Source organism: Phragmites australis, chromosome 10, assembly GCF_958298935.1.
Source record: "Phragmites australis chromosome 10, lpPhrAust1.1, whole genome shotgun sequence".
NCBI classification, from domain to species: domain Eukaryota; kingdom Viridiplantae; phylum Streptophyta; class Magnoliopsida; order Poales; family Poaceae; genus Phragmites; species Phragmites australis.
Window position 1 is genome coordinate 31,947,285 of NC_084930.1, and position 26,629 is coordinate 31,973,913.

The 26,629-nt window shown below is 45.0% G+C and overlaps 2 protein-coding genes and 1 pseudogene across 2 annotated transcripts; all 3 read left to right on the top strand.

The window, feature by feature from the left end:
• The first annotated feature begins 17,496 nt into the window (after positions 1-17,496).
• LOC133930248 (rubisco accumulation factor 1, chloroplastic-like) lies at positions 17,497-18,643 on the top strand (annotated as a pseudogene).
• A 240-nt stretch (positions 18,644-18,883) lies between these two features.
• On the top strand, positions 18,884-22,637 carry LOC133930756 (hydroxyproline O-arabinosyltransferase 1-like). The gene is made up of 8 exons (XM_062377483.1): positions 18,884-19,378; positions 20,365-20,432; positions 20,515-20,716; positions 20,801-20,898; positions 21,051-21,120; positions 21,213-21,284; positions 21,368-21,481; positions 22,092-22,637. The coding sequence occupies exons 1-8, from the start codon at positions 18,989-18,991 to the stop codon at positions 22,161-22,163; spliced, it is 1,086 nt and encodes a 361-aa protein (XP_062233467.1). The 5' UTR covers positions 18,884-18,988; the 3' UTR covers positions 22,164-22,637.
• Positions 22,638-23,450: 813 nt separating this feature from the next.
• Positions 23,451-26,087, top strand: LOC133930755 (putative glycerol-3-phosphate transporter 5). The gene is made up of 2 exons (XM_062377482.1): positions 23,451-24,603; positions 25,364-26,087. The coding sequence occupies exons 1-2, from the start codon at positions 23,682-23,684 to the stop codon at positions 25,879-25,881; spliced, it is 1,440 nt and encodes a 479-aa protein (XP_062233466.1). The 5' UTR covers positions 23,451-23,681; the 3' UTR covers positions 25,882-26,087.
• Positions 26,088-26,629: the final 542 nt, after the last annotated feature.

Below are 26,629 nucleotides of genomic sequence, written 5' to 3' on the forward strand. Positions count from 1 at the left end.
AACTCCAGTATCCTTTCAGCAACATACTAATGCGCTTCCGTGAGTAAAGTTTGACCCCCATGCTGATGGTAATGTGTATGAATAAACACACCAAATGTGCTCTTATATGGTATAATATTTTTAAGCATCAAGAAAGTAGAGTTCCATCTCACCGGCATGTCCAGAGCAAACTTACGTGGACGCACACCCATTGCAACACAATACTGTTTATATGCTGCAATTCGTTGGTTAGAGGAGTTCACAAAAGATATTGCAGTACGAAAATCTTCTAAGTATCGCGACAACCTCTTCAAACCGGATTTTACTATAAGATTGATAATATGACAAGCACAACGTTGATGTAACAAGAAAGATTCAGCATAAGTACTAAACAATGGAGTAAGAATATCCATTGCTCTAGAATTTGCACCGGCATTATCTAAAGTGATAGAAAATATTTTATTCGTGAGGCCAAAGTCTGCAACTACTTGAGATATTTTTTCAGCAATATTTTCACCGGTATGCGCGTTGTCAATCAAACGAAAACCTATTATTCTCTTTTCTAATTCCCAATCATTATTAACAAAATGAGCAACCACACTAAGATAATCCTCTCTAGCGCTACCTGCGCATATGTCCGAGGTCAAAGCAACTGAAAATGTACATGTTTGCAATATTTCTTTAAGCTTGCTACGACACGCATTGTAGTATTTTACCATATCCCTACTAGTTGTCTGTCTAGAAACATGCGTGAACCTAGGATTATGAGCTTGCTTAATGTAATCTTCAAATGCAGCAGACTCACCGATATTGAGTGGTAGATCCGCTCTTGCAATGAAGCGACATAGCTCTTTTCGAGCATTGACAGAGTCGTACTCCCAATGATGAACAGAGCCATCGGGGTTGTACTGCAACACTGTCTGCTTCATGGCTGCTCCACTCTTTCGCTTGCAACTTATGGCGTGCCTCTTCAAGTGCTCCGTTCCACCCGGGGGCTTTGCAGATAATTCATTTTTACAAATATAACACCTAGCATACCTGACACTTACCCCATCTTCCTCTTTGTAGATCCTTTCAAAGTCTTGCCAAACTTCGGAAGTACCGGCTCTTGATCTTTTAGACCCGCTGCTTGCTAATGTGTGCGCACTTGTAGAGCCTGACGATGGAACTGCTGCTGCATCACCTGGATCTGGATGTGAACCAACCGGAGGTTCACCGTCGGGTCCATCATCACCTGCAGCACTGGTATCAAAGGGGCCGTAGTCCCCTATGAGTCCTTGGAGAAAAAAATCATGATCTATGGATGTATCATGATCACCGGTATCCATGATCAATGTCGAATGACACTACAAAAATTGCAAATATTCAGAGTTAGAAATAATCAAGTAATAAAACTAATAATAAAATAAGACTCAACAACGATGCAAAAAAATCACCAAGATTTCTTTAACTTCAAGATAGCAAGTCAGCAGGATGACGATTTTGGAATTGCTCGGATTTTTTTTGCAACAATTCAAACTAATTTTGCCAAATTATCGTTAATTCTCAGGAAATTTGAGACAAGAATGAGAGGAGGAAACAAGAGAGAAAATGGTGTTGCTGGTGTGGAATGGAAGGGCAAGGTGCTCCTCTATTTATAGGTGAAAAATGGTGATTTTTGCAATTTTTTTTGAATTTTTTGGAGCTCAAACGGTCACAAAACGGCTATAAAATTTAAAATTATCGGGTTAACGAGTTAAACGGGCCAGCGTGCCCCCACGTGCCGGCCGGGCCGTGCCCCCCGCGGTGGGCCGTGCCGTGCCGTGCCGGGATGGGCCGCCGCGTTCTCGGGCCGTGTCGTGCCGGCCTGGCCCGGCCGTGCCTCCTGGGCCACTCGTGCCTGAGCCGGGCCGTGCTGTGTCGGGTCGTGCCCGTGCCGGTCGTGGGCCGGGCCGTGCCCGTGCCGGCCCGACTCGGCCGGGCCGTGCCATGCCGGCCCACCGTGCCGCGCGCTCGGCCCAGGCATGGCCCGTGTCCTCGTTCCGTGCTGGCCCGGCCCATCTCGGCTCAGGCCGGGCCGTACCTACAGTTCCGTGCCTCGGGCCGACCCAGTAAACACGGCCCATTTGAACATCTTTAGTTGGCGTGCACGTCCTTCCAAATTTTGGCGGCAACCATGCTGGAGTAGAAAACGAAAAACACCCATGAGTATCAAGGATCAAACCTACATCTCTTAGCTTTAGGAGTAGGACTCTAACAACCTGGATTGTAACCATTAATCGACTAAAGTAGCATTCCAAGCTATTTAATATGGACGCAATAGAAAATAACTATGATAAAGCACCTTAATTAACCTCTTTTGTATGTGAGATCATGTCTAATGCCATTCTCAATGCTAGTTTTTTTTATATTAATTGGGTGTCTACGACTCTACTTAGGTAAAAAGATGATGTAACAAGTAATTTAAAGATGAAAGAGAAATAGCTTGTTTTTATAGAAGAAAACTAACTGTTTAGTATTGTAAGATAATAAATTATTTTAAGAGAACTTAAAAAACTAGTAAGACATATGTATTTATTAGAAACTTGTTTTTAATATCAATTTTTATTCTCTATTCTCTTAAACATTACAAAAAATAAAGCATTAAAAGTGGCTAAAGCAACATGAATTAGAAGAGTATATATGCGTGGCTATCGTGTCTAGATTCTTGCATCGCATTGAGTCCCACGTTCGAGCCCAAGGTTTAGTTTTGCTCGATCAGATACCCTATGCCAACCAGTTTCGCGGCAACATGTCGGCCTCGATCAAATTAACCCGGCACACACAGAACCCCACGGTGTTGCAGTGTTTCTGGCTTTACTTCCTGTGCCGTACGTGTGCTCTCCGAAGCTTCAGACCATCTTCTCAGTTCTTAGGGCATGCCAATGGATTCATTTCACGATTGAGAAAATTCTTTTGTGAAAGTATTTTTATTTCCTTCAACGTTTAAATAATTTCTTCATCACGAAGTGATTCTCAAGATTATTACTTCTATGACGGGTCCTCTTCTCTCCCTTCACGAATTATTTTGAGTAGAAGTTGTTAAAGATAAAAAAAAATAAAAGGAATCAGAACATATAGTAGAATAAAAAAAAGAAATAAAAAATATATAGTTAAGGATGGTCTTACGTGTGCTTGTTTGTAGACTCTAAACACACGAAGACAAAAACATGGGAAAAAACTGACGTTTGATTGGAGGCCATACCAAATCAAGCCAATGCCAAAATATAAAGACAAAAAGTAGCATTTGGATTTCAGCCAGATCAAATCTTGCCAAAACTATTAGCATGATATGTGAGGCCCATATGTCATTAATTTATTTTAACATCAAAACGAATTATGAATAGGTTAAACGGTTTAGAAGATATTTTTTATTGAAGATTGTGAATCAAAAATGCTGGAGCGTTTAAGTGCACCACTAGCATGTTGACACGTCACCCAGGTGCATACAGGAGGCCAAGCCAATTCTCGGGCGGCCGAGGCCCCTCTCTGATTGCTGTAGCTGGCTGGGGCCAAATATTTCTCTAGACCTGCCAAATATTGGCTCTCAACCACACAATAGCCAAATTTCTTTGGCATTACCAATATTTGGCTTGGCATAGCTAGGCCAAGAACTAAACACGTCCTTAATCTCGCCGCGTGTATGCACATACAAGATGGCATCGAGTGCTTACGCTTTGCACTGCACATCCCGGCATTCAGAAAGGCCAAGTCTCCGTGCCAATCGATCGCGAGACGATGGCGGCGGCCGCTTCAGCGCTCGTGGCCATCCCTGTCCTGAGCTCATGCGCCATCCCAGACTGCTCCTCGCGTGCCATCGGTATGTGATCTGTGCCTTCGCTGCTTCGACGTATGGTGATGCTGTTGTTGTTTCGAGGATTCCTGCGATGTCACTGTTACTAAGATGCGGTGGTTCTTGCAGGAGATGACCGTGGCGCGAAGATAGTCAGCGTCGCTCCGGCGACGTAGGAGAAGGGAGACAGTGTCCAGAGATCAGGCGTCGCGATGAGATATTTGGGGCAGCGGCTGCTGAGCCCGCCACCTTCTCCGACCACGGGCAAGGTGACGGGAATGAAACCTTTGCCTTCGACGTCACCGCCGCCGCCGCCGCCGCCGCCGCCGCCTCCACTGCAGCGGTAGATCAGTTAACTTTCAGCTGTTGCGCCTTCCGTTTGGGGTGCCGTGCCCGTGCCCGTAGGCAGTTCAATCCGCATCATCTTCTGCAAGCTAGAAGAGATTCTTCTTGTCAGAGATTCGTACCGGAGAGAGAACGAATATATTTGTAGGATCGATTACTCAGAAAATATACATTCAGAGGGAGAATGAATTGCGGAAGCCAAATTTAATTTTAAATCAATCTAATAAAAAAATCCAAAATAATATCATATTTCGTTTTAGACCAGCTGTATTACGTCACTTAAAATAATATACAGAAAGATTCGTAAGTCCCATTACCGTCAAATTTTAAAATTAGAAATTGGATAAAGTTACAGAACTAACTCAATAAGAATCAAGTCAATCAGATATATAAATTAAGAGTTACTCTCGCAATAGATTGTTGCAGATGGTGACAAAAATTGATTTTTTTTTTAAAAAAGACGGCACAAGATTTGCCGATTTTATTAGAGTAGTAATAAAAGCGAGGAAAAAACAAAGATACCTATAGTTTGTAGAAGGGGGACAACATCGCGCGCCCGTGACCACTACGGGGCAGAATCCAAAAGCTAGGGAAACATCAGACCTTTCTACCACCGGATATGACAACATTTCAACCAAGTAGTGCGCTTTGGAATTCTTCAATTTGCTCCTTGATCCGCTCTGCGACCTGCACAGCATCACATTTGACGTTTTGGAAAGTTCTTCTGTTTCTTTCTTTCCATATGTTCCACCAAAAAGCAATCACAAAACCATCGAACGATCTTCGGAGTTCTTTGTCAATTCGGCGTGACACCGCGGTCCACCAGCCCTTTGTGGTGTGGTAGGAAGATAGTTGTGGCAAGGTGGGTAGATGCAACCACTGAGTCAACTAAGCCCAAATCTATCGTGTAAACACGCAATCTTTGCATAAGTGTGTGGGTGTTTCCTCCTCTTGATCACATAGGCGGCATGTTTGATGTTTAGATCATCCTCTTTTTGCGAGGTTGTTCGCGGTTAGAATCTTATTTTGCAGGAGCACCTGGGAAAATGTCTTGCACTTTGGTTCAACTCTTGCCTTCCAAACAAATTGTATCTTATACTTATGTATCTGGTCGGCAAATTGGATCTTGTATGCACTTTTTGCTGTGTAGATGCCGCTACTGGTCCAACGCCATGATATATGATCTTGTGTATTTAGTTGGAGTTGTTGGCTGCCCACTAAGCTCCATACATGTGAGATTTGAAGTAGCTCATGCTCGATTTAGATTTGTTTAATGCAGCCAAGCCATCTGTGTTTTGGTAGCCCATGTTTGATCGTGAAGTTTTTCCTCGAGGATATAGCATAGATGATTGGCACAATGTTCTTAGGTGCATGGTTGTTGAGCCAACTCGAATGCCAGAATGAGGTCTTCTCACCATTGCCAATTGTGATCATTGTCTAGACGTTAAAAATGTCAATGTCCGTTTCAGCACAAGGCACTGGGAATCCATTCCACGATCTACATCCTGCCACTGGAACCACAACCATCGAAGTCTAAGTGCTCTCACAAAATGTTGTCTCTCCAGGTTACCAAGGCCGCCTAATTCCTTTTTCTTTGTTATGATTGACCAATTGACGAGGCAATGCCCTCCCCCCACCCCCCGTGTCTTTGTCCGGGTCTTCCCTTCTTTAGAGGAAGCTTCTTCGAATCCTGTCTATCTGCTTGAGAATCCATTTTTGTAGGGGGACTGTTAAATGATAAGTCGGTTGGGAGGACAACACAGATTTGACGAGTGTTTCTCTGCTGGCCAAAGAGAATAAGTTCCCTTGCCACTATGGGATCCTGACGCCAATTTTGTCAATGAGCGGTTGTCACGCCCGATTTTTCAAAAGAATAACTAGGTGCATTCTACATATATGTCAGGATCAGTTTCATCATACATACGGTGACATATCAGTGATATATAGTTCTATATCAAACATAAACAACTTTATTGAAATAAATACCAGAGTTTACAAGATAGCAACGAAGAACACAAGAGTACTCCTATGGATCTTCTAGGCATACCACAGACAGTCGACTAGGGGCAACGTGACCTAGGACGCTTTGTCTCTAATCAACGGTCTTCGGCTTTCTTGATCTCCTTGAAGTGTTCTTCAACTGAGCAACATTTATTATTAGAAATAGCAAGTGTGGAAAAACATGACATAGTGCTTAAGTCAAGAAATGGTTAGACACTGGTTTACTGCACTAAGCAACCTTAACCTATAACTCCAACAACAGACATTCTAATTACTACGTATGAAGACACAACTTAAACAAGAGGAAAAACTCATCGGATTCCATCTGATTACCAAACTCACCAGATATTCCATATCTGGCTACCAAAACTCATCAGGTAATCCCATTACCTAGCTACCCGACCAACCATACCAAAACCCTGATCCCAACTAATTAAGAAGAAGTCCAAGCCGCTCTTGACCATGAGCACGACTGATCAATCAGTTTGATACTCTGAAGAGTTTGCCCATCTTTCCCCATGTGTCATGATTTCATCATCCGTATTACCAGGTGACAGTCTCCATACTGTCGTGCTGATCAAGCACTTGCACATTTCCTATAGTGTGATACCAGGAGATCACTACAAGGCCTTTACAAAGCTCCCACTGACCCGCAAGCACCCACTGAGGTTTCACCGCTAAGAGTGATTCCATCACTGCAAAAGCCCCCTATTGTGCCACTGAACCGACCAATGTTGCTCATAGAATTGGAAGGATGGCTAATTAATTAGCTAGGCCATACCCATATAGGCCCCGTGGATGGTTGCAGTTTAGCTTGGTTACAGGCTTCAAAAACTGGTCCTTAGGATCTCACACATGAACAACTACAAACCAACTATGCATTCCACGAACACATGCATACCCGCACCATCATTAAACATCCATCATGTTAGGATTCCTATACCATGTTGCTACAAAATTACCACACCCGATTCATGTTGTATAACATCTACCCCAACTATGACAACGACTAGCATATCTACCCTTCATTTCCTATGACTCATCAACGACGACAATGATAATCATACAAAATCTAGTAAACCCTAATAATAGACTTTCAATTTAGACAAACATGCAATGAATAATAAACAACTAACATATAAACCCTAAAATAGGAATAAGATGTACAAAGACACTTGTCTAGATGTTGCTCATGATCTTCGTAAACTAGGTCTTAGAATATCCCGAAGTCTTGACTTTGCAGATCATCGATTCTTTCAGACACGTCATACTCTAATCATGAAGACATGCAATTAAAAGAAAAACCAAATAAATAAAAAATAAACATAATTTGCAAATCAAAAGAGGAAAGAACCAAGGGTTGGGCTTTCATTGAAGAAAGAACTAGGTTGACTGGATTTAACATGAAGACAACATAAATTAGGGTTTTCTCAAAGAACGACGTACAAAGATGTCCGAGAATATTGACATATAAGATCTTATATAATTTTATAAATATTATTTTAATATTGAATTCATATCCTATGTGCAACGGTATGTGAGCTCTACACATCGAAGCCATTTGATATGCATCCAATTATTAAAATAATATCTAGAATTATATATTACCATGTGACCAATTAATTATCGAATATGAACAAGGATGATTCGTTAGAAAATTGCCGAATTTAGATGAATTTACAAAGTGGCTTGGAATTTAGACGAAATTCACTGAACAAGATTTGAAATGATGAACTCTATTTGAATTATAAGGGCTGGAACAGAATTGACTATAGAAGACAGGGGCTAGGAAATAAAGATAGAAACAAAAGAGAGAAAGAGAGGGGGTTTTATGAAATTGTGCATACCAACAGAGAGGATAGAGAGAGCAGAATGGGGCGATGACCAGCGGTGGGCTCTCAGTGTTGGCGGCGTGATGTGGTTCGGTGGCAACGACAGTCGGCTCAGAACAAGCGACCATGTTTTTGTGGACTCAAGGAGGTGCTCGCCTTGGCTACAATGCGTGGAGGCGCATGCACGGTGGAGGGGATTGGGTTTCGTCGAAGGCGGCGATTGGGAACGTGGCCACTGACATTGACGCTAGCCTTCAATGGTGTTTCAGTGAAACAAGGGAAGCACGACATAGAACGTGAGAAGGAAAGCTCCGTGGTATTATTGGTAAAGGCAGGGATGTTCTGAGGTAGCGGCAAAACATCGACAAACACTGCTAGGTTTGGGTGGTGACCTAGAGATAGTCTATGAATTCAATGGAAGTACTTGAACACAGAGCTTCATATATATCAGGAACACAATGCTAGGGTAGAGGTTTGGATAGAACTTCACCTAAGCAAGAGATCGATCAGTTGGAACTTTGGTGAGATTGTGCAACGACATTGAAAGTTGGGATCGCGTTTCTGATGGCATCGCTGTAGATCCTGCTAAGATCTCCTGTGGACATGTAGATGGCTTGATGGAACACACCGTATCGTTGTTGGTGCATCAATATAGCCTCAGGATAGAAGACAACACGGACAGAATCCCCGGTGCGGGCGCTTGACGCACCCAAGCGTGAGGCAGCAGGCACGATGACATAAATGACGGTGACGTCATTGCTCCTTTGGGCTATCCACTTCGTGTTGTTGTGTAAGAACACAAGGGGCACTCGGTAGCAAAGGGGCGCGATGTTTGGAGGGCCAGAGTGCTGGGAACATCGATGCCATCCGACGGCGGCGTGGCTGAAAAGACATGGACCAAGGAATGGTATGTTACACAAGGTTCTAAGAAAAAGGATTCACCTACAGTTGTAGAACATGGCGAGGCACACACGATGGTGGTGGTCGGGGCAACAGAAATGTACCGTTGTTGAAGGGATCTAAGATCCAATTTGGTGGCAGTGTTGGCATTTGGGTTCACGTTCCCGCTGTGTTGCTGCTGATACAGACAAACCATTTGGTGATCCTGATGGGGATTTGAAGTTCTACATGAGGACATGGGTGATGTAGCATGATCTAGTGGGAAGCATCGGGATGTACGGTTCTTCCTTTCGGTAATCCCGTTTGATTGAGATGAATAGGGAGGTTTCCTCTCATGAATAATCTCATGTTTCTCATAGAATAAGTCGAAATCACTAGACAAATACTCTCCACTATGACCCGACCTAATTCTTTTGATCTTCTCTCTAGTTGATTCTCAACTTCCGACTTATAGATTTTAAAGTGATCTAGAGCCTCATCTTTTATTTTCAACAAATAAACATAGCAATATCTAGTCGCATCATCAATCAATGTCATGAAATATCATTTTCCACCCTTCGTCAACACACCATTCATTTCACACAGATTTAAACGAATGAGTTCTAGAGGTATCAAATTTCTCTCCTCAACTGCCTTGTGGGGCTTACAAGGTTATTTTGATTGCACACAAGTATGGCATTTAGAACCTTTGACCATGAAAAAAATTGGAATTAAACTCATGCTGGAAAGTCGAGTCATAGAACCAAAATGCAAATGACATAACCGCGAATAGCAAATACTAGCATCATCATTAATATTGCCATAAATATGGTTCACAGATTTATTGCTGAAATCAAAAAGGAAAAAACAGAACAAGCCTCCGCACTTATAGACTTTACCAATAAATTGTCCATGCTTTGATACCACTACTTTATTGGACCCTAACACTACCTTAAACATATCTCTACAAAGAAGGGAGCCGCTAACTAGATTCTTATTAATTGTAGGCACATGCTGCACGTTCCTCAGCTGCACGATCTTTCCTGAAGTAAACTTCAAATCTACCATACCAACACTACAAACAGAAGTATGTGACCCATTCACTATTAGGATGGAAGAATAATAGACAACCTGATAAGAAGACAACATTAAGATATCAGCACACACATGAACATATCAATCTACTAAATTAGTAGACTGAAATACTGAAAACACTGAAAGTAAATTTTTATACCCTGTAGCTCCATTTCCAGCTTTGCTAATGGTCACCACATTAGCAGTATTTGAGTTTTGCTTTTGTAGAGCCTTTCTTCCCTTGCGGTCTGGACAATCCTTGGTGAAATCTCCAATCTCACCGCACACAAAGCAAGACAATTTTGTTGTATTCATATTCTTTTTCTTGAAGGTGGTAGTTTTGTTTGGCTTATTATCTTTCCCTTTGTTCTTGTTGTGGAAGAGCTTTTGCACTATATTGGCGCTAGTATGTCCCTCGCCTCCTTTTAGACTCATATTCTTACCTTGAGCTTTCTCCTTAACATCAAGAGATGCGATCAAACTCTCAACAGTAATCTCTTATCTTTTATGCTTTAGAACAGTAGCAAAGTTTCTCCACGACGGAGGTAACTTGGCAACGATACATCCAGCCACAAACTTATCGGGTACATTGATCTTGAGGAGTTCGAGTTCCTTCATGACGCACTGAACCTCATGTAACATCCCAGTTTTTAGCCAAAATTCGAATTCAAATTTATTTCAAAATCAGTTCAAAAAAATCAAATCATTTCCAAATAAATTACAAAACCCTTTTTCTTTTCCCTCCCTTCACTTTGGGCTCAATCTCCCTTGGCCTAGCCTTGCCCCTCTTTCTATTTTCCTCTTCTCGGCTTGACCCACCTCTTTTCCCTCCCTCTCTCGTTCTTCCTCTGGTGGCCCAACTCACCTTCCTTGGCCCAGCCCCCGCCTCCTTCTTCTTCTTCCTCTTGCGGCTGTGCGTGCACAAGTCACCGGCCATCGAACCCACCGCCAGACTCCGCCATCCTCCCAACCGCTACCCACCAACCGTTCCAACGCCACCCCGTACCGCCACCATAGTCACCGGTTCACACCACCGGTCGTCACTCCTCTGCCACACCACCTCTTCGCACAGCGCCGCACACCAAAAAACTTCGTCGGTCGAGCTCACGTGCAAAGAAAACTGCCGTCCGCCTCGACTGCCGGGCTTAACTCTCCCTCGTTGCACACCGCGCAAAGTCACCAATTGCTACACCACCGGCATTAACTTTATTTGATCGAGCTTTGCGCCATACCTCACGTGCCCCGTCGCTGTGGACCCGCTGCCGGTCACCATAGCTCGCCGCTCACCTATAAAAAGCCTCCTTGCGCTTCCTTGCTACTCACCGCCGCCCACCGAGCTCGCAAGGCAAGCCCCGACCATCCCCTCCCTCACCTCTTTCTCTCACGGCTCTCTCTCCCCCCATCGAGCTCCTCCCCATCGATCTCCCTCTTTGGCCCGCCTCTACCGCCATCAGTACACCCAGAGCCTCCTAGCCACCTCCTCCACCCTCCCATGCACCCATCTTCCCTTCCCCGGCATTCACCTCGCCTCTCCACGAGCTCACCGACACGCTCCCATGGCAGCATGCCACCAGCCTTCTCCATCCCTTCCCTCACCCGCACACCACGAAAAATGGATTCCCCATCGTCTCCTTTCTCTCCCCGTGCCTTCACCAGCGCAAACGTAGGCCGGGAGCCCTGTTCCGGCAAGGCTTCGGTGTGTTCGCCGCCATGAGCTGACGCCCGAGCGGCGGCGCCACTCGACCTGGGCAACATTTCCCCTGGGCCGCTCTGGACTGCCCCAGCCCAGTGGCCCGCAAGGCCAGCCCGAGTCAGCCTGCCAACCGAGTTGACCCATTCGCACAAAACAAGCCCAATGAATAGTGATGCACAATAACTCTTCCGAATTTTCCAGAATAACAAATTTTGGAGAATATTCTAGGGAATATTCCCCATTTTCCTTTTTCTTGAATAAACTCCTGATCAAATTCTGAAGCCCGTTTCTCCTCTGTTTCAACTCCGATTTTAACGATTCTTCCACCAATCTTCATCTAAATTCAAACTCTATCTATTCATACCAGTTTCATATTTATTTCAAATTTATTTATATTTTTTGTATTTATTTGTGTTGTTTGTGTGATGCGCGTTAGAGCCCAAAGCGTTCAAGGACGAGGAGGAGGAGCCGAGAACGCAAGGCTTCAAGCAGGACCCTATCGAGAACTTCAGCGGAGGCAAGTATCAATTCGTTTCCCTTTGATCATGTTGAACCCAGTTTTATCACCACCTCCCGTAGCCGCCGTTTCCCACAAATTCAATTGCATGATATATTACTTAAAGGCATAATTTAAACTGTTGAAGTTAGTTATGTCTATTACAGATTAGCCGACCTGCTTGTGAATACCCTGGATACAATCTTGGTATCCTTAGGATTTTCGTCTTGGCTATGATAATTATGCTAAGACGATTACCTTGTTACTAGTATGCTTAGGATGGTAATCACTACTGTTATTTCATGCTTAAACAAGTATAGTTTTGTAAACCGTGTAAAACTTGGTGATTGGGTTGCATGAATTGTAGGATGGGATAACTTGTCGGATGATGATAACAAATGAGAACCGGTAAGAGCTGGGGCAAATCAGGGTTCCTTTGGGGACGCCTTGGGAGTTGAAGTGCTGCCTGTGTGGCAGGCTTCGTGAGCAGTGCTGCCTGTGTGGCATGCTCCATGTGGAGATGTTTGCCCTAGTTCGCATAAGGACCGAGTTGATGTGACATCCTACCTAGTCTTCATAGTACAACCACATGAACCTGTATGGGCAGGACTTAGCCTAAACCTTCCAGCTAGCCTACTGTCGTCCCGAGGCAGGTGTGCAACGGAAAACGACGGAGCAGGTGCAAACGGTGCAGGCTTGGCAACCCAGTTGGAGGCCTAGTTAAAGGTCAGGAACCCCTGATCAGCTCCCGTAGGCGGCTAGTGAGATGATGTTGTGATGGGTAATGGCTTTGTTGAGTCGCACTGCCATGGCGGTGGTATGTTTCCAAACTCAACTTGTGGGTACTCTGCAGAGGTTAAACTATTTGAATAGCTGTGTCTACGGTCATAGATAAACTATGGTTCAGTCATAGCAACTAGCATGGGTTGTGTGCGTTTCATTGGAAAATGAGTGGGCATGGTGTGCCCTTTTTTGAAATAGGACCGGTAATGTGCCGTGAGTTGTCGTGGACGGGGTGTCCGACAACCCTAAAATTTGGGCCCTGGTGACCTTCCACCATGGCTGAAACCCCATTCATTTACTAATGATGATATGTTGTTTTCACAAACTTGCCTTATGAAAATGATCCCTTGCATGTGTATACTTAGCATTTCCACAAAGTTAACTTTACAGCTTATTCCTTGACGATATCATATGCATGTATTTTCCACCCCTGCCGTAGGTTGGGACTTGCTGAGTACTTTTGTACTCACCCTTGTTTATGCTTCCAGAGGATGATCCGGACTTCACTGAAGCAGACGGTGAGGCTGACGAATAGGTCTCGGCTGCGTCTGCACCCAAGTTGCCTGTGGAGTGACGTGATCTTTATGCTGTCCCTGTTGTGCACTCTGATGTCGTGGACCTTGTTGTTCCTACACTGCTATCTAGTGTTGTATGTTTTATTAGGCTGGTGGAGAATGTTCACCACCCCTCATGTTGTATGTCCGTGGTAACATCTGTTGTAAGACTCTTATTTATCAGCGATTGATTCAGGGACTGGTTAAATAAAGGTTTTAAGCATCGGGGGTAACACATGGCGCTTCACCTCATGAGCCTACTCGACTACAGAGCAATTTTCAACCATCTTATAGTCATGATACTACTCCATGATATATAGTTCATTTTCTGCATCTGATGTACCAAATTTAGCATTCAGTGTTGTTGGTGACATGGGAACCAGGGGTCCCCGAGTCCCGAGGCCAGGACAGCAGAATACCACGTGGCGCCATCCCTCGGGGACTATCTCCCCGAGCCCTGAGAAGACCCAGTTCCGGGAGGGGGTGCTCGGGGCCATGAACAGTGGTCCCCGAGTACCCGTAGTTCCCCGAGGACCCAAGAAGTACAAGTTCCGGAAGAGGGCGCTCGGGGCCATGAACAGTGGTCCCCGAGCACCCGCAGTTCCCCGAGGATCCGAGCAGATACATATCTGGGAGAGTGCGCTCGGGGCCATGAACAGTTGTCCCCGAGCACCCACAGTTCCCCGAGGATCTAAGAAGCCTCTTGCCGCTGGACCCCACAAGAGCTCAACGGCGAGGTGTCAATCGGTGGAAGGCCTGATGCTGCATTTAAGAGGGAGTGTGGCCTGTCACTTCCAACCACTCCCCCCACACCTGTCGTACTGAGTACGCCAGCCCCTACCACCATCTGGCAGGTGTGTGGGGTCATTTAATGCGACGTGTCCCATCGCACGTCACCCTGCGGGGCCCATGAAGGAAACGGCTGGGAGATGTCATCACTGGGCTCGAGGCATATTGCCTGCCCCCCTGCTGTGTCAGACCAGCTCTGACTGAGCTGGCACGCAGGGTTGTTTGGCGGCTGCCCGATGGGCCCCCCCACTGCACCGGCTAAAAGTAGGCGTAATGGGCGACAATACCGGTCGAGTACGGATTTTCCACCCCTGTAACATCAAGCTGTAGCCCCATAATGGTTGCTCTCCATTTATGGCTCATGGGAACTCGTGCCCTACTTTCTGGGCACGCCAAGCCTCCCCAACAGTATAAAACGGGAGGTGCACCCCGGAGAAGAACAGGTCCGACAGGCCCAATAATCGAACCAAAGCTAACAAATCTTAGAAGATCACCGAAGCTCAAGCACGAGTCTGAGAAGCTGAGCAGGGGTTCACCAAGACCGAAGCTTTAGACTTAGACAGAAAAACTTGTAACACAAGAGATCCACAGAGAGACATTCTCAGAGCATTAATAGCATAAACACAGGAGTAGGGTATTACACTCCGTGCGGCCCGAACCTGTCTAAAATCCCTCAAGCATTTACTCCCACTAGCAGTCGATCATCCGCCCCGCCTACATCTCATATACTCGCATTTAATTTACGTAGGAGGTAGATTCAGAATCATCCTCCCGGCCGAATCTCAAAGGGGGTCCCCCAAGATCCCCGCTTGGGGAGTTCATCCTCCGACAAGTGTATCCCACAGCTCCTTCGGGCTTTGTATGTGCATGCACACATCACAAAGATGGTCACTGAGAATGCTAAGAATGCATCCTATAAATAGTGTGTTGGCATCCGTGAACACATTTTACTACTCAGCAGTAAGGATTCCTTCCGGCTTGCCATTAGCCACTCAGTAGATATTCATAGCCGTCAGCCACAGATTGACCTTGACTTGTCATCTTTTAAAGTGCACACCAGAAAACTTGTCTGGCCTCAATGCATCGACAAAACCAACCATTGATAAATCTAAGTGCCTACAATAAAGTTTTTAGAATGTTAGAAAATAAGGCACATTTAGGTTTAATTTAATCCATAAATAATTCATGAGTAAACTGATATGATTATATCATCATAGCATAATCTAGGTATGTGTACGAAAGCATAACATATGACTAGATCTAATACTCAAAATTAGGATTACAGGAAATAAAGTACGAGTAATATGGTTTTTACGTATTGGTTATGCGTTGTGGAGGTTGCTGAAGATACTGGTTGCATTGTCTTGATGACACGATTGATCCTGTTGATGACGCGCCAAATTTGTTGACGATGACAGCGGATAGTGCCCAAGCGACTAGGAAGATGAGCCATGGTGAAGAATTTGAGCAGTCGCGTAGGGCGCTTCTCAAAAATCTTATTCGTCCTCTTTCGGTGCAAGATCTCAAGAGCAATGGTTTCGAAAACCCGCTCTCCCGTTCGTGGGTGCACGCTGATACTGGGATGGCATAGACTACAACGGCAACACAACTAAGAGAGAAAGAGGTAAAACTCTAACTCTTATATAGACTCACGTAATGAGAGCGTTTTAAATTTTAGGACAACTCTTAATTAGCAGTCTATGTTATACGTGTAACCAATAAGGTGGGAGTCCTTCTATATATATATATAGGAAAAACCCCACACCTCTCCCTCCATTAACAATATAGTGCTAATATACAGTGAGTCTTAACACGAACCACCTCTCCACAATATAAGTCTTTAAAATTTATTAAAAATTATTATATGAATCGACCCGAATAATTCTAATACTTCCTACGCTATTTTGTATTGCACAAGCCAATCCCAGGAGGTACATGGCAAAGAAAGTTTGACGAGCCAGGACTATGGCATTGGATCGGACACTAGGCAAAGAAAATGTTAGGCGCCTAAGGGGGCGTGGCAAAGTCCTGCAACGAACAAGCCAGGCTTGTTGTCACACAACCCAAATACTAGGGATTTCAATTTCATTTTACATTTTTTTCATTCAACGATGAAAACATTGAAATTTATGAAATTTTATCCAAATTTTGGTTATTTTTTTCCTCTGCTTTATAAGCCTACACATTAGTGAAAGAAAATTCTAGGACTAAATATTTTGTTCCCTCCCGAAATTCTTAAATTCACGAAAATCAACGAAATTTGGGGTGTGTTTGGTTGTTTGAACGAATTGAATGGAATGGAATGATCCTAGATAGACGGGATGATCCTGGATGAGGTGATATAAGTATATTGTTTGGTTAGATATATGAAATAGTACAAGAATGTGTTTGGTTGTATGTATTGGATGATACGATAACACATTTAGTTGCTTAAAGACCATGTATTATATAAATGTATAACTTAATTATTTTATAAACATAATATTTTTTATATTTATTATTATCAACTAACTATGCTAATTAGTACTAATCATTCCTAATTCTAGTTAATCATAACTTAAGTTTTTAATAATCATCACTGAATACCTACAATAATAATTATTTAGGGTGAATAACATCTACTTGTAACTAGTTTTTAATTAAACATCCTTAATAACCACTGATAGTCATTGATCATCACTAATCATGAGTGATTAGCAGAGTTGATAGAACATGTACAGGGTTGTTCGACCGATTTTACCGCATAGCTCAATACATCATCTTCTCAATATATTTGAAAAATATGAACCATCTCATCTTAAATGAAATGATACGATTCAACAAACCAAACAACAAAACATACTCAGGTTGGTTAATTCATCCAACCAAACACACCTTAATCGCTGCCGCACATGCTCGACCCACGAGACGCACTGACACAGGGAAATTAATTTTTTGCCACTCTCTTCGTTGGCCACTCTTCAAATATCATCTACTTCATTGTCTTTACATATTTGTCATTGGAGAGAGAAAAACTCTTACTCGTGTGCTATTTTGGTCTATTTTTGTTGCCACCTGGGCGATCCGACGTGCAAGGCATGAAAAATGACTTCTCTTTGCCCATGCTTGTGAGTGGGAGGCGTTGACGAAGCTGCGAGAGCATGTTGGGTCCAGCCACCGTGCCATCGCCAAGTACATCGCCGACCACTTCTCCGACCTCCCTGCTCGCCATGACGCGCTCCTCTCCATCCACCTTTGATACCTTAGGCCCTAGGTCCTCCATGCTCTCCCTCTCCCACCTGCATCCGCACCCCAACGCGTCCTCCACCGCGCCGCGCCACCGCACACCTCGTGACCAGAAGCTCCTCTTCACCCCGCCCCCAATGGCGCCGCCAAGCCACCTCTACCAGCCCTTCCACCCACCGCTATCACCGTTGCCGGCCAACTACCGCAACCTCGACCTCAGCCAGCGGATCGAGGTCCTCTAGGACCGCATGGGCCAGTGGCATGAGTACGCGTCCCTCATCTCCGCAGTCACTTGGGACAGGTTCATGCCGTTGTCCATCGAGGAGGCCACATGGATCTTCGGCGTCGAGCAGAACTGCCTCCTCATGGTGGCACTGGTCCATGACTCGCTCCTCGATGAGAAGGCATTCCTGGCCAACCTCGTCCCCTTCTTCGACCACTACAGTGCTGCGGTTCATCAACGTCTGCCAGCGCGCTGACACCGCCAAGCACGTAATCGACAACTGGCTCGACCCCATGGGCGTGCGGGACCTAGCATGCTCGATGAAGGACTTCCCGCACCGCCATGGGGACGACGGCTGGGAGGCCTTCATGGGGGCATCCCCCGCCGGTTGCCTTGCTTACGTGCGGTTCCGCCAGTCGCGGGAGGCCCTCGACGTTGAGGACCAAATCGCGGAGCTCAAGCGTGCGCTGCAAGTGGTCGAGATCGAGGTGGCCAGGGCGCGGGTGAAGCTCAAGATGGAGCGGGCCAAGAAGAAGGCCACCGAGGAGGCGGTGGAGGATGCCGAGGATGACCCCAACCCGCGCCCTGTGGTGATGGTGGTATGGCTCTAGTACGGCGAGGTTGCCGAGGCGTCCACCGTGTTGCTGCTCTCGGTAGTGCAGGAGATGGATGATGTCGCAGTCGTGGACGACGCGCCTAGGCAGAGCAAGATGGATGTGGAGCTCGACATCGTGGAGGTGGACAAGGGGTGGATACGGTCGCCTGCGTCCAATTCCATCCTCGTCACCTCGTCGTCTCCGTCGTCGTCACGGGGGAGGAGGACACTACTACCTCCAGAGGCGAAGGCACCAGCGGTGGCAGCAGCAATGTCAGACGACTCCGATGATGACAATGCGAGAGGAGTAGGCAGGGGCAAAGGCGGTGGCAGCGCGGGGGGCAGGGGCAACGGCACCGGCTAGAGCAGCACACGACTCGAACAGAACCAGCTAAACTGAAATAGAAGGGAAGGAACAGCTTCATCATTTCTCTTGTCTTGCCATGTTGGAGTGTCCAGTAACAGGGAAAAGAGATAACAGTGACATACCAGTAAAATTTTTTCTCTCTCTAATGATAAATATGTAAAGTCACTGAAGTAGGTGATATTGGAAGAGTGACACGAAATGAGTGGCAAAAACTTAATTTCCTCACTGACACACACGCGGCACGTCTCGACTTCCTCCCTCCTCCCTCCTCCATCCCACTCCAGACTCCCGAGCTCGCAACAGCACCCGTTCCTACCTACTCCCCGCGCGGGCCGCCACGCCATGGCCGCGCCGTGCGGCCGCAGCGCGCCGCCGCTGGTCCTCATCGCGCTCTCCGCGGCGTTCCTCACCTACAACGCGCTCCTCTCCTCCCGCTCCTTCCTGCCCCTCCCCGACTCCTCCTCCTTCCCTACCGCCACCGCCTCCTCCCGCCGCCTCGCCGCAGGGTCCAGCGGCGGGCGGAGGGCGTTCCACACCGCGGTGACCGCGTCTGGGTCCGTGTACAATACGTGGCAGTGCCGCATCATGTACCACTGGTTCAAGGAGGCGCGGCGGGCGCGCAGCGGCGCCGAGATGGGCGGGTTCACCAGGATACTGCACTCCGGGAAGCCCGACGAGTTCGTCGACGAGATCCCCACCTTCGTAGCCGACCCACTCCCCGAAGGGGATCAGGTATGGCGTTCCGTTGCTGTGCTAGCTAACTCGAAAATTTCTTCAAGTTGTGCGATGCTTTCTTCGTTGGTTCTCTGGTTTGTTGCTGTTTAGTTGGAATTCTGGAGAAATGTAGGCTGCGTGTGAACGTTTAGTAAAATCGAGAAATGTCTGTGGTTCTCAAGGAGTCAAGGTGGAGTTGTGTGAATTGGTTAATGCTTCATTCCAAGCATGCTACCCCCATATCTAATGCAGTTGTAAAACATTTCAGTATTACTTTAATTTCAGTTGGTATCTGGGTAGCAGAAAAACATGAGTCTCCCAGTAGTTCTTGAAGTATGAGTATCTACCAATTGGTTTGTTTTCTATGGCATGTCAGGCTGGACAAGTTGAGCTCCATATCACTAGCAAGTAGCATGTATAAACCCAAGGTTCTAATTCGATTCTGTTCCACTGGAAAAGAACTTCTGGACAAATAACAGCTGTTCTAATTTGCCTTGTACAAGCATGTGGGATCAGGGAAATGAGGAAGTGGTGAGGGCCAAGTTGGTGGAGAAAACAGACTGGCAGCTGGGATCTCATATGGTGAAAAGGTTTGCTGTGTCAGCCGGGTAAACTGGATTGGACCCTGCTGATACCAGCTTTTTCATCATATTGCGTCTGAAGCAAGTTAAAAACCATTGGTGTAGGATAACAGCTGCTAACAACTCTGTGGCGTCTCATCATAGCGCCCTGTGGTGACTGCAACAGTCACTGTTTATCTATCATATCCGTTGTTCAGTTTTGCTTTTTACAATAGTATTACCCATTGTTCAGTTTTGCTTTTTTTACAATAGTATTACGGATGAGTTAATAATTAGGGAGCTCAAAATGTTCGTGACTAAACCTTGTTACTAATAGCAGATTTTTTTGTGTGTGTATAATGGCTTATTTGATTTTATGAGGTAAAGTGTTCGCTAGATGCTGGTTGAATTTTTCTCCTAACAGAGTTTATCCTGACATGGCAGGGATACATTGTTCTCAATAGGCCCTGGGCATTTGTTCAGTGGCTCCAGAGGGCAGACATACAGGAAGAGTAAGTTTGCAGTAAGTTCATGGGAGAAGCAGCAATCAGCTTCCAGATTCAAATATGTTAGTTAATTTCATACCTTGTGCAGATATATTTTGATGGCAGAGCCAGATCATATTATTGTTAAGCCTATCCCAAACTTGTCAAGAGATGGTCGCGCGGCAGCTTTCCCTTTCTTCTATATTGATCCTAAAAAGTATGAAAATGTATTGCGTAAATTCTTCCCTGAATATGAGGGGCTAATCACTAAAATCGATCCTATAGGAAATTCTCCCGTCATCATTGAGAAGGTAATTTCATTCCCTCTGGAGTATATTCGGAGCATCTACTCAGAACTAAGGAATTAATTCTATTATGCTTCCCCGATATGCTAGGAATCTCTTGCAAGGATTGCACCGACATGGATGAATATATCAATAGCAATGAAGAAAGATCCTGAAGCTGATAAAGCATTTGGCTGGGTTCTTGAAATGTAAAATCCTACCAATCAATTCGTATTTTCCCAATTTGTCTTTTAATAATTTTTTATTCCAAATTTACTTCTGCTTTTCTGGATTTTCATGCTAGTTAATGAGCAAGGAAGTGCGTATGTAACTATCTGGTATATTTATTTCTGGAAAATAGGTATGCCTATGCTGTAGCATCTGCTCTCCATGGAGTAGGCAACATCTTACGCAAGGATTTTATGATACAGGTTTGAAGTTTGGTTAATTAGCATATAAACGTGCATATTAGGGATCTTGTGCAGTTCTGTTCTTAGCTGATAATTTAATCCTGTTATGTCAGCCACCGTGGGACTTGGAAGTTGGTGATGCATTTATCATACATTATACCTATGGGTGTGATTATGATGTGAAGGTATTTGATTCGTCTTTTGATGTGGAACTTCAGAAGATTCACCTTACGACATTGTGCTTTAACCATATTATTCTTTGCACTAGGGTAAACTGACTTACGGCAAAATTGGAGAGTGGAGGTTTGACAAGAGATCCTATGAGCATAAACCTCCTCCTAGAAATTTGCCGTTACCTCCAAATGGTGTACCTGAAAGTGTGGTATGGTCTGGCTTTGCTTGAAGATACCTAATCTTTTTTTTGAATGATGTGCATGTATCTAATCTTAATTCTGCAGTTTGAGGACCTTTGTTTTTCTAGTGGACATTATTTTGATGTTTTTGTACTGTTTCATTTTTTGGGGGATGGTAAGCCATGTTTGCTTTGCTATCTAGTTCTGCAATGAAAAGTCTTGGATATGTTAGGGAATACACACTACATAGAAAACTAAAGGGAAAACGTGTGGATTGCTATAGACATTGGTGTTGCAATGGGAAGCATCATTGATGCGCTGAAAGTCACTAGTAGACAAGTCAATACAATGTTATATGCATTATGCATTTCGTCAGTTTCATCACAGAATGACATAAGGCATTCGTTATGGTCAAGAGGACATTTCTCCTTTATTTATCATCCAAAATAGCTTTCAGTCTCTCGCGGTTTGTGATAACTGCATTAGAAATGCCTTGCTTAATCAATTTTGTCCAGTCCTTGAGCTAACAAAAGACATGGCGATGATTCTTACTTCCGCCCACAGTCCTTGTTTTTGCTATATCCTTTTTACTCTTGGAACAGTCGTTAACCCATGTGATGGGTTTTGTGTTGCCCACAGGTGACACTTGTGAAGATGGTCAATGAAGCAACAATCAACATACCCAACTGGGAATCTTATGCAGCTGATTGACCTTATTACATTCTGGTATCAGGCTCTCCAATTTTGTTTGCCAGATGTTTCCGGCAAACTTGATACATGATCATTTCCCAGCATATGGAAGATGGTGGATGACACAGTGGGATGCCCACAGCCCACAGGTTTATCCAAGTCCACCAGCTCCTCCCATTTCTGCTCTTGAGCATTTTTGTCTTGACGAACACCGTCTGCGTGCAAAGTTACCAATTCGTTTGGTTTGTCAAACGCACGCACTATGGCCTGGTTCTGTAAATGAGAAGTTGCTATGTAAATGAGTGAGAGGTGTGTTGATCTCTTCCGGTTCTGACTGATCCTGGTTCACGACTTCATTCTCTTTTTTTTCCTGCGTTACAAAAGCCGGGCATTGCCCTTACAAAGTTACTAGTAGGAACCAGCTATGTAGCGGTTTTGATTAATACAATGTTTACACGGTTCTCCATTTGGAATGAAGCTGTAGAAGTTACGTAATTTTTTTCTTCTTAAATATGCAGCGCGTCATGAACTTGCGTAAATCAAACTCAATGAGCAATATAAGCTGCTTTCCCTTCAAACAAAGTCTTTTTGTGAGACTATTCTTTGTTGGTTACTGCGTTTGTCTATTTGGTTGACATAAACAAAGCCACCTGTTTTCCTGCAAAATTCAGTGGATGGGAGCGCTGAAGCCTGAACAAACATGCCTCCTGTTCGTCGGTATTCCATCTTGTACAACAGGTAAAAGTAATCGCAAATTGTAAAGCGATAATTTTTCAAAAAAGTATTTTTACCGTCATTACTCTCTCTCAAAAAAAAATGCTACCTCCCTTTCAAAATACAACACTTTTGACTTTCAAGTTCCAACTTTGACCATTAATTTTAAACCAATACATATGCATACACTTACAAGTATATAACGTTTTTAGAGTACCTTTGATGAAAATCTAACAATACTATTTTCACTTTACTTAACTTAATATTTTAAAAACTTATTTCTAGTCAAAGCTTTAACTAAAAAGTCAAAGTTGCCAAGTATTATGAAAAGGAGGGAGTAATTAGGGAAAATTCTTAGAATCAACCCTATCCATCGGAGTATGGATGGTATTCATTATTTGCATAGTTGCACGCATTTGCTAGTTTATATCGAAGATTTCCCCCTAAAGGTGACTAGAAAAGTTTTTGGAGGGTTGCAAATAATTAACCTAAGAATATCCAGCGATACTATTTTGTTCAAACAATAACATTAGTTTTTCAAAAAATTGCTTAATTTGAGAAGAATAATATTATTAGTTGAAGTAAAGAGGGTCAATAAATACTCTTAGGTTCACTAATTTGTACCTAATTTTTCAACTTGATTTTTTAAAAAGGAGGAAAATTCAGGTTTCAAAGAAGTGAAAAAGGAAGTCAATCCCCCTCTTGTCGCTCCTCCCTGTCCCAGTCGTCGTCTCCCTGCCTGCCAGATCTCCCCGCTCCTCCCCTTCGCCTCCCGGCTCTCAACCCCCGAACCTCTCTCCTCCTCACTAGCATCCGTCCCCTTCCATGGACGCCGCGGCGGCCGCGCCGCCCCACGCGGACCCTCGCTCTGCCGCGGGCGCGCGGGGCCTCCGGCGGCACCAGTACACGGTGCTGGCGCTCACCTTCGCGTCTTACGCGGCGTTCCACGCCTCCCGCAAGCCGCCAAGCATCGTCAAGGCCGTGCTTTCCGCGGACTGGGCCCCATTCTCGGGGCCCCGGGGCCCGCACCGACTCGGGGAGCTCGACGTCGCCTTCCTCTCCGCCTACGCGCTCGCCATGTTCGCCGCGGGCCACCTCGCCGACCGCGCCGACCTCCGCCGCCTCCTCGGCGCCGCCATGCTCGCCTCGGGCGCCGCGTCGGCGGCGCTCGGCGCGGCATACTTCCTCGACGTCCACGCCCTCTCCTTCTTCCTCGCGTCCCAGGTCGTCAGCGGCGTCGTCCAGTCCGCCGGGTGGCCCTGCGTCGTCGCCGTCGTGGGGAACTGGTTCGGCCACGCCTCGCGCCGCGGCACCATCATGGGGGTGTGGAACTCTCACACCTCCGTTGGCAACATCGCCGGCTCGGTCCTCGCCGCCGCCGTGCTCGAGTTCGGGTGGGGGTGGTCGTTCTTGGTGCCCGCGTTCGTCATCGCCGCGCTCGGGGTCGTGGTGCTGGTGTTCCTGGTCGCACACCCCAGCGATGCCGGGCTGGAGCTGGAGGCGATGGAGGTTGAGATGAATGGAGATGGTGGGGAGGAGGTGGAGCTGCTTGGGGAGGAGAAGAAAGAGGTGGAATTGGAACGAGATGAGGATGAGTTGGAGTTGGGATCGCAATTGCCAAGAGCCATAGGGTTCTTGGAGGCGTGGAGACTGCCTGGAGTTGCGCCATATGCGTTCTGCCTCTTCTTCTCCAAGCTGGTTGCTTATACCTTCCTCTACTGGTTGCCGTTCTATATCCGAAACAACGGTGTGTGCAGCGTGCTTATACATTCTGTTACTTGATCCTGCATTAACAACAGTAGAGTATCAATCTTGTTACTTGCTGATAATTTTCACAATGCGTGAAATCTGATAGTATGTCAACCCAAGGCTACTGTGAACTTCTACTGTTTTTCGTTTTGTTATGCTGTGAGATGTGAGCTCTAGTTGCGTTGTTAACTTGTAACTCTGTAGAACTTCATGTCAGCAGTTCCAGTCTTGTGCTTTTGGGCCAGATAGTTGGTTGCTTTTGAGTACAATATGTTTTATATCAGTTGAATAGTTGAATGAGTAGATAGCAGTATGACATTACCAAACAATAAGAAAAAATTAGATTTATGAAACCTTGTTTTATACTGTATGATAATTGGAACAGATGCACGCACCTTCAACTATTCCTTAGGAAGCGCGCTTCACATTTCTCGCAATCGATAATGTGCACCAGTATTAGCTTCCTCGTAAGCTATGACAATATGCTAAAAGCCTAAAACTGCTTATGTTGGACCGTCTTAATTGTTGATTCAAATGAGAAATGAATACTACCAATGTGCATGTGTCATTGACCTACCTATTTTCCTGCTAGAGATGGTGGGATTGGACACAAGTAATTTTCTAGCTCATTAACCGATTTTACTCTTGGAAGCATTATTTCTGTAAAATTTCCATGTGCAGAGTATCATTTTTAATTGTAGATGAAACATCAGGGAGTACTTGCTTTATCCTATAACAATCTATGTTCAATGTTGCAGCCGTAGCAGGCCAGTTCTTGTCACACAAGGCTTCAGGAATTCTATCAGTTGTATTCGACATTGGAGGAGTTTTAGGAGGGATCTCGGCTGGTTTTCTCTCGGATGCCATAGGCGCCCGTGCAGTAACATCAGTTCTGTTCCTCTTGCTCTCAATCCCTGCGCTCATTGTGTACCGGACATATGGAAGCATATCCATGCACCACAACATTGGTCTCATGTTCCTCTCTGGCTACTTTGTGAATGGTCCGTACTCCCTCATCACCACAGCTGTAGCAACTGATCTTGGCACCCAAGACGCAATCAAGGGAAACTCACGAGCATTGGCTACAGTTTCTGCGATAATCGACGGCACTGGTTCTGTTGGTGCAGCACTGGGCCCCTTGCTTACAGGGTACATTTCCACTAGAGGATGGAATAGTGTATTTTTCATGCTGATAGTTTCTTTATCACTTGCAATTGTGTTTTTGATACGGCTGGCAAAGGATGAGATAGTAAGCAAATTGAGCACAAGACATTAGAGTATATGGTGTTACTTCAGGCTGTAGATACTTGAGGCGAGAGCTTAGCTAGCTAGGCCAGCTCTTGCTTCTAAATTTAATACGTTGGACATGCGTTACGACTTGTGAATCTACCATGTGATCATGTGAAACTGTACACCCAGGAAGAGGAATACAATTTTGTCCACGACTGTTGTATGGTAAAAACATTTGTTCTATTTTCTGAAGCGAGTTGGTAAATAGTCACAAACATTTTTTTGTTTAAAAGGATAATTGGTGAGTAAGATCGACCATTTTTTGTCTAATAAAATAAAATGTAAGGTTTAAAAATTGACATGTATATACAAAAACATTCTGGTCAGTTGCATATAAATAATGTTATTTGAATTACAAATTGATGTTGTTTTGACTTTCTCATGCTATTTTCTAAAGCATTCCAAAATTCTGTTGTTATTGTAAGGTCTAGTGAAATTATAATATTGTTAGTACAAATGTACTCAAATTATTTCCATAACTATTCGCCCTAGCCTTCGTTGTCATGTTTGCCAAATTGGGTCTGTTTGGTTTGATGTTCTCATGTGCCAAGCTGAAATAGGATTTCGGCCACAGTTTGATCATGCTCTGAGAAATTTGGCACCACCTTATTTTTTTTTTGGCTATACCAGTGGAAATGGAGAAATACAGAATTGGGACAGTATTTTCTTGTAGACTGGGCCTCCAAATGAGCCAGTCTTTCGAAGCAAACTAGGCCCGAACAGGCAGACGAAGC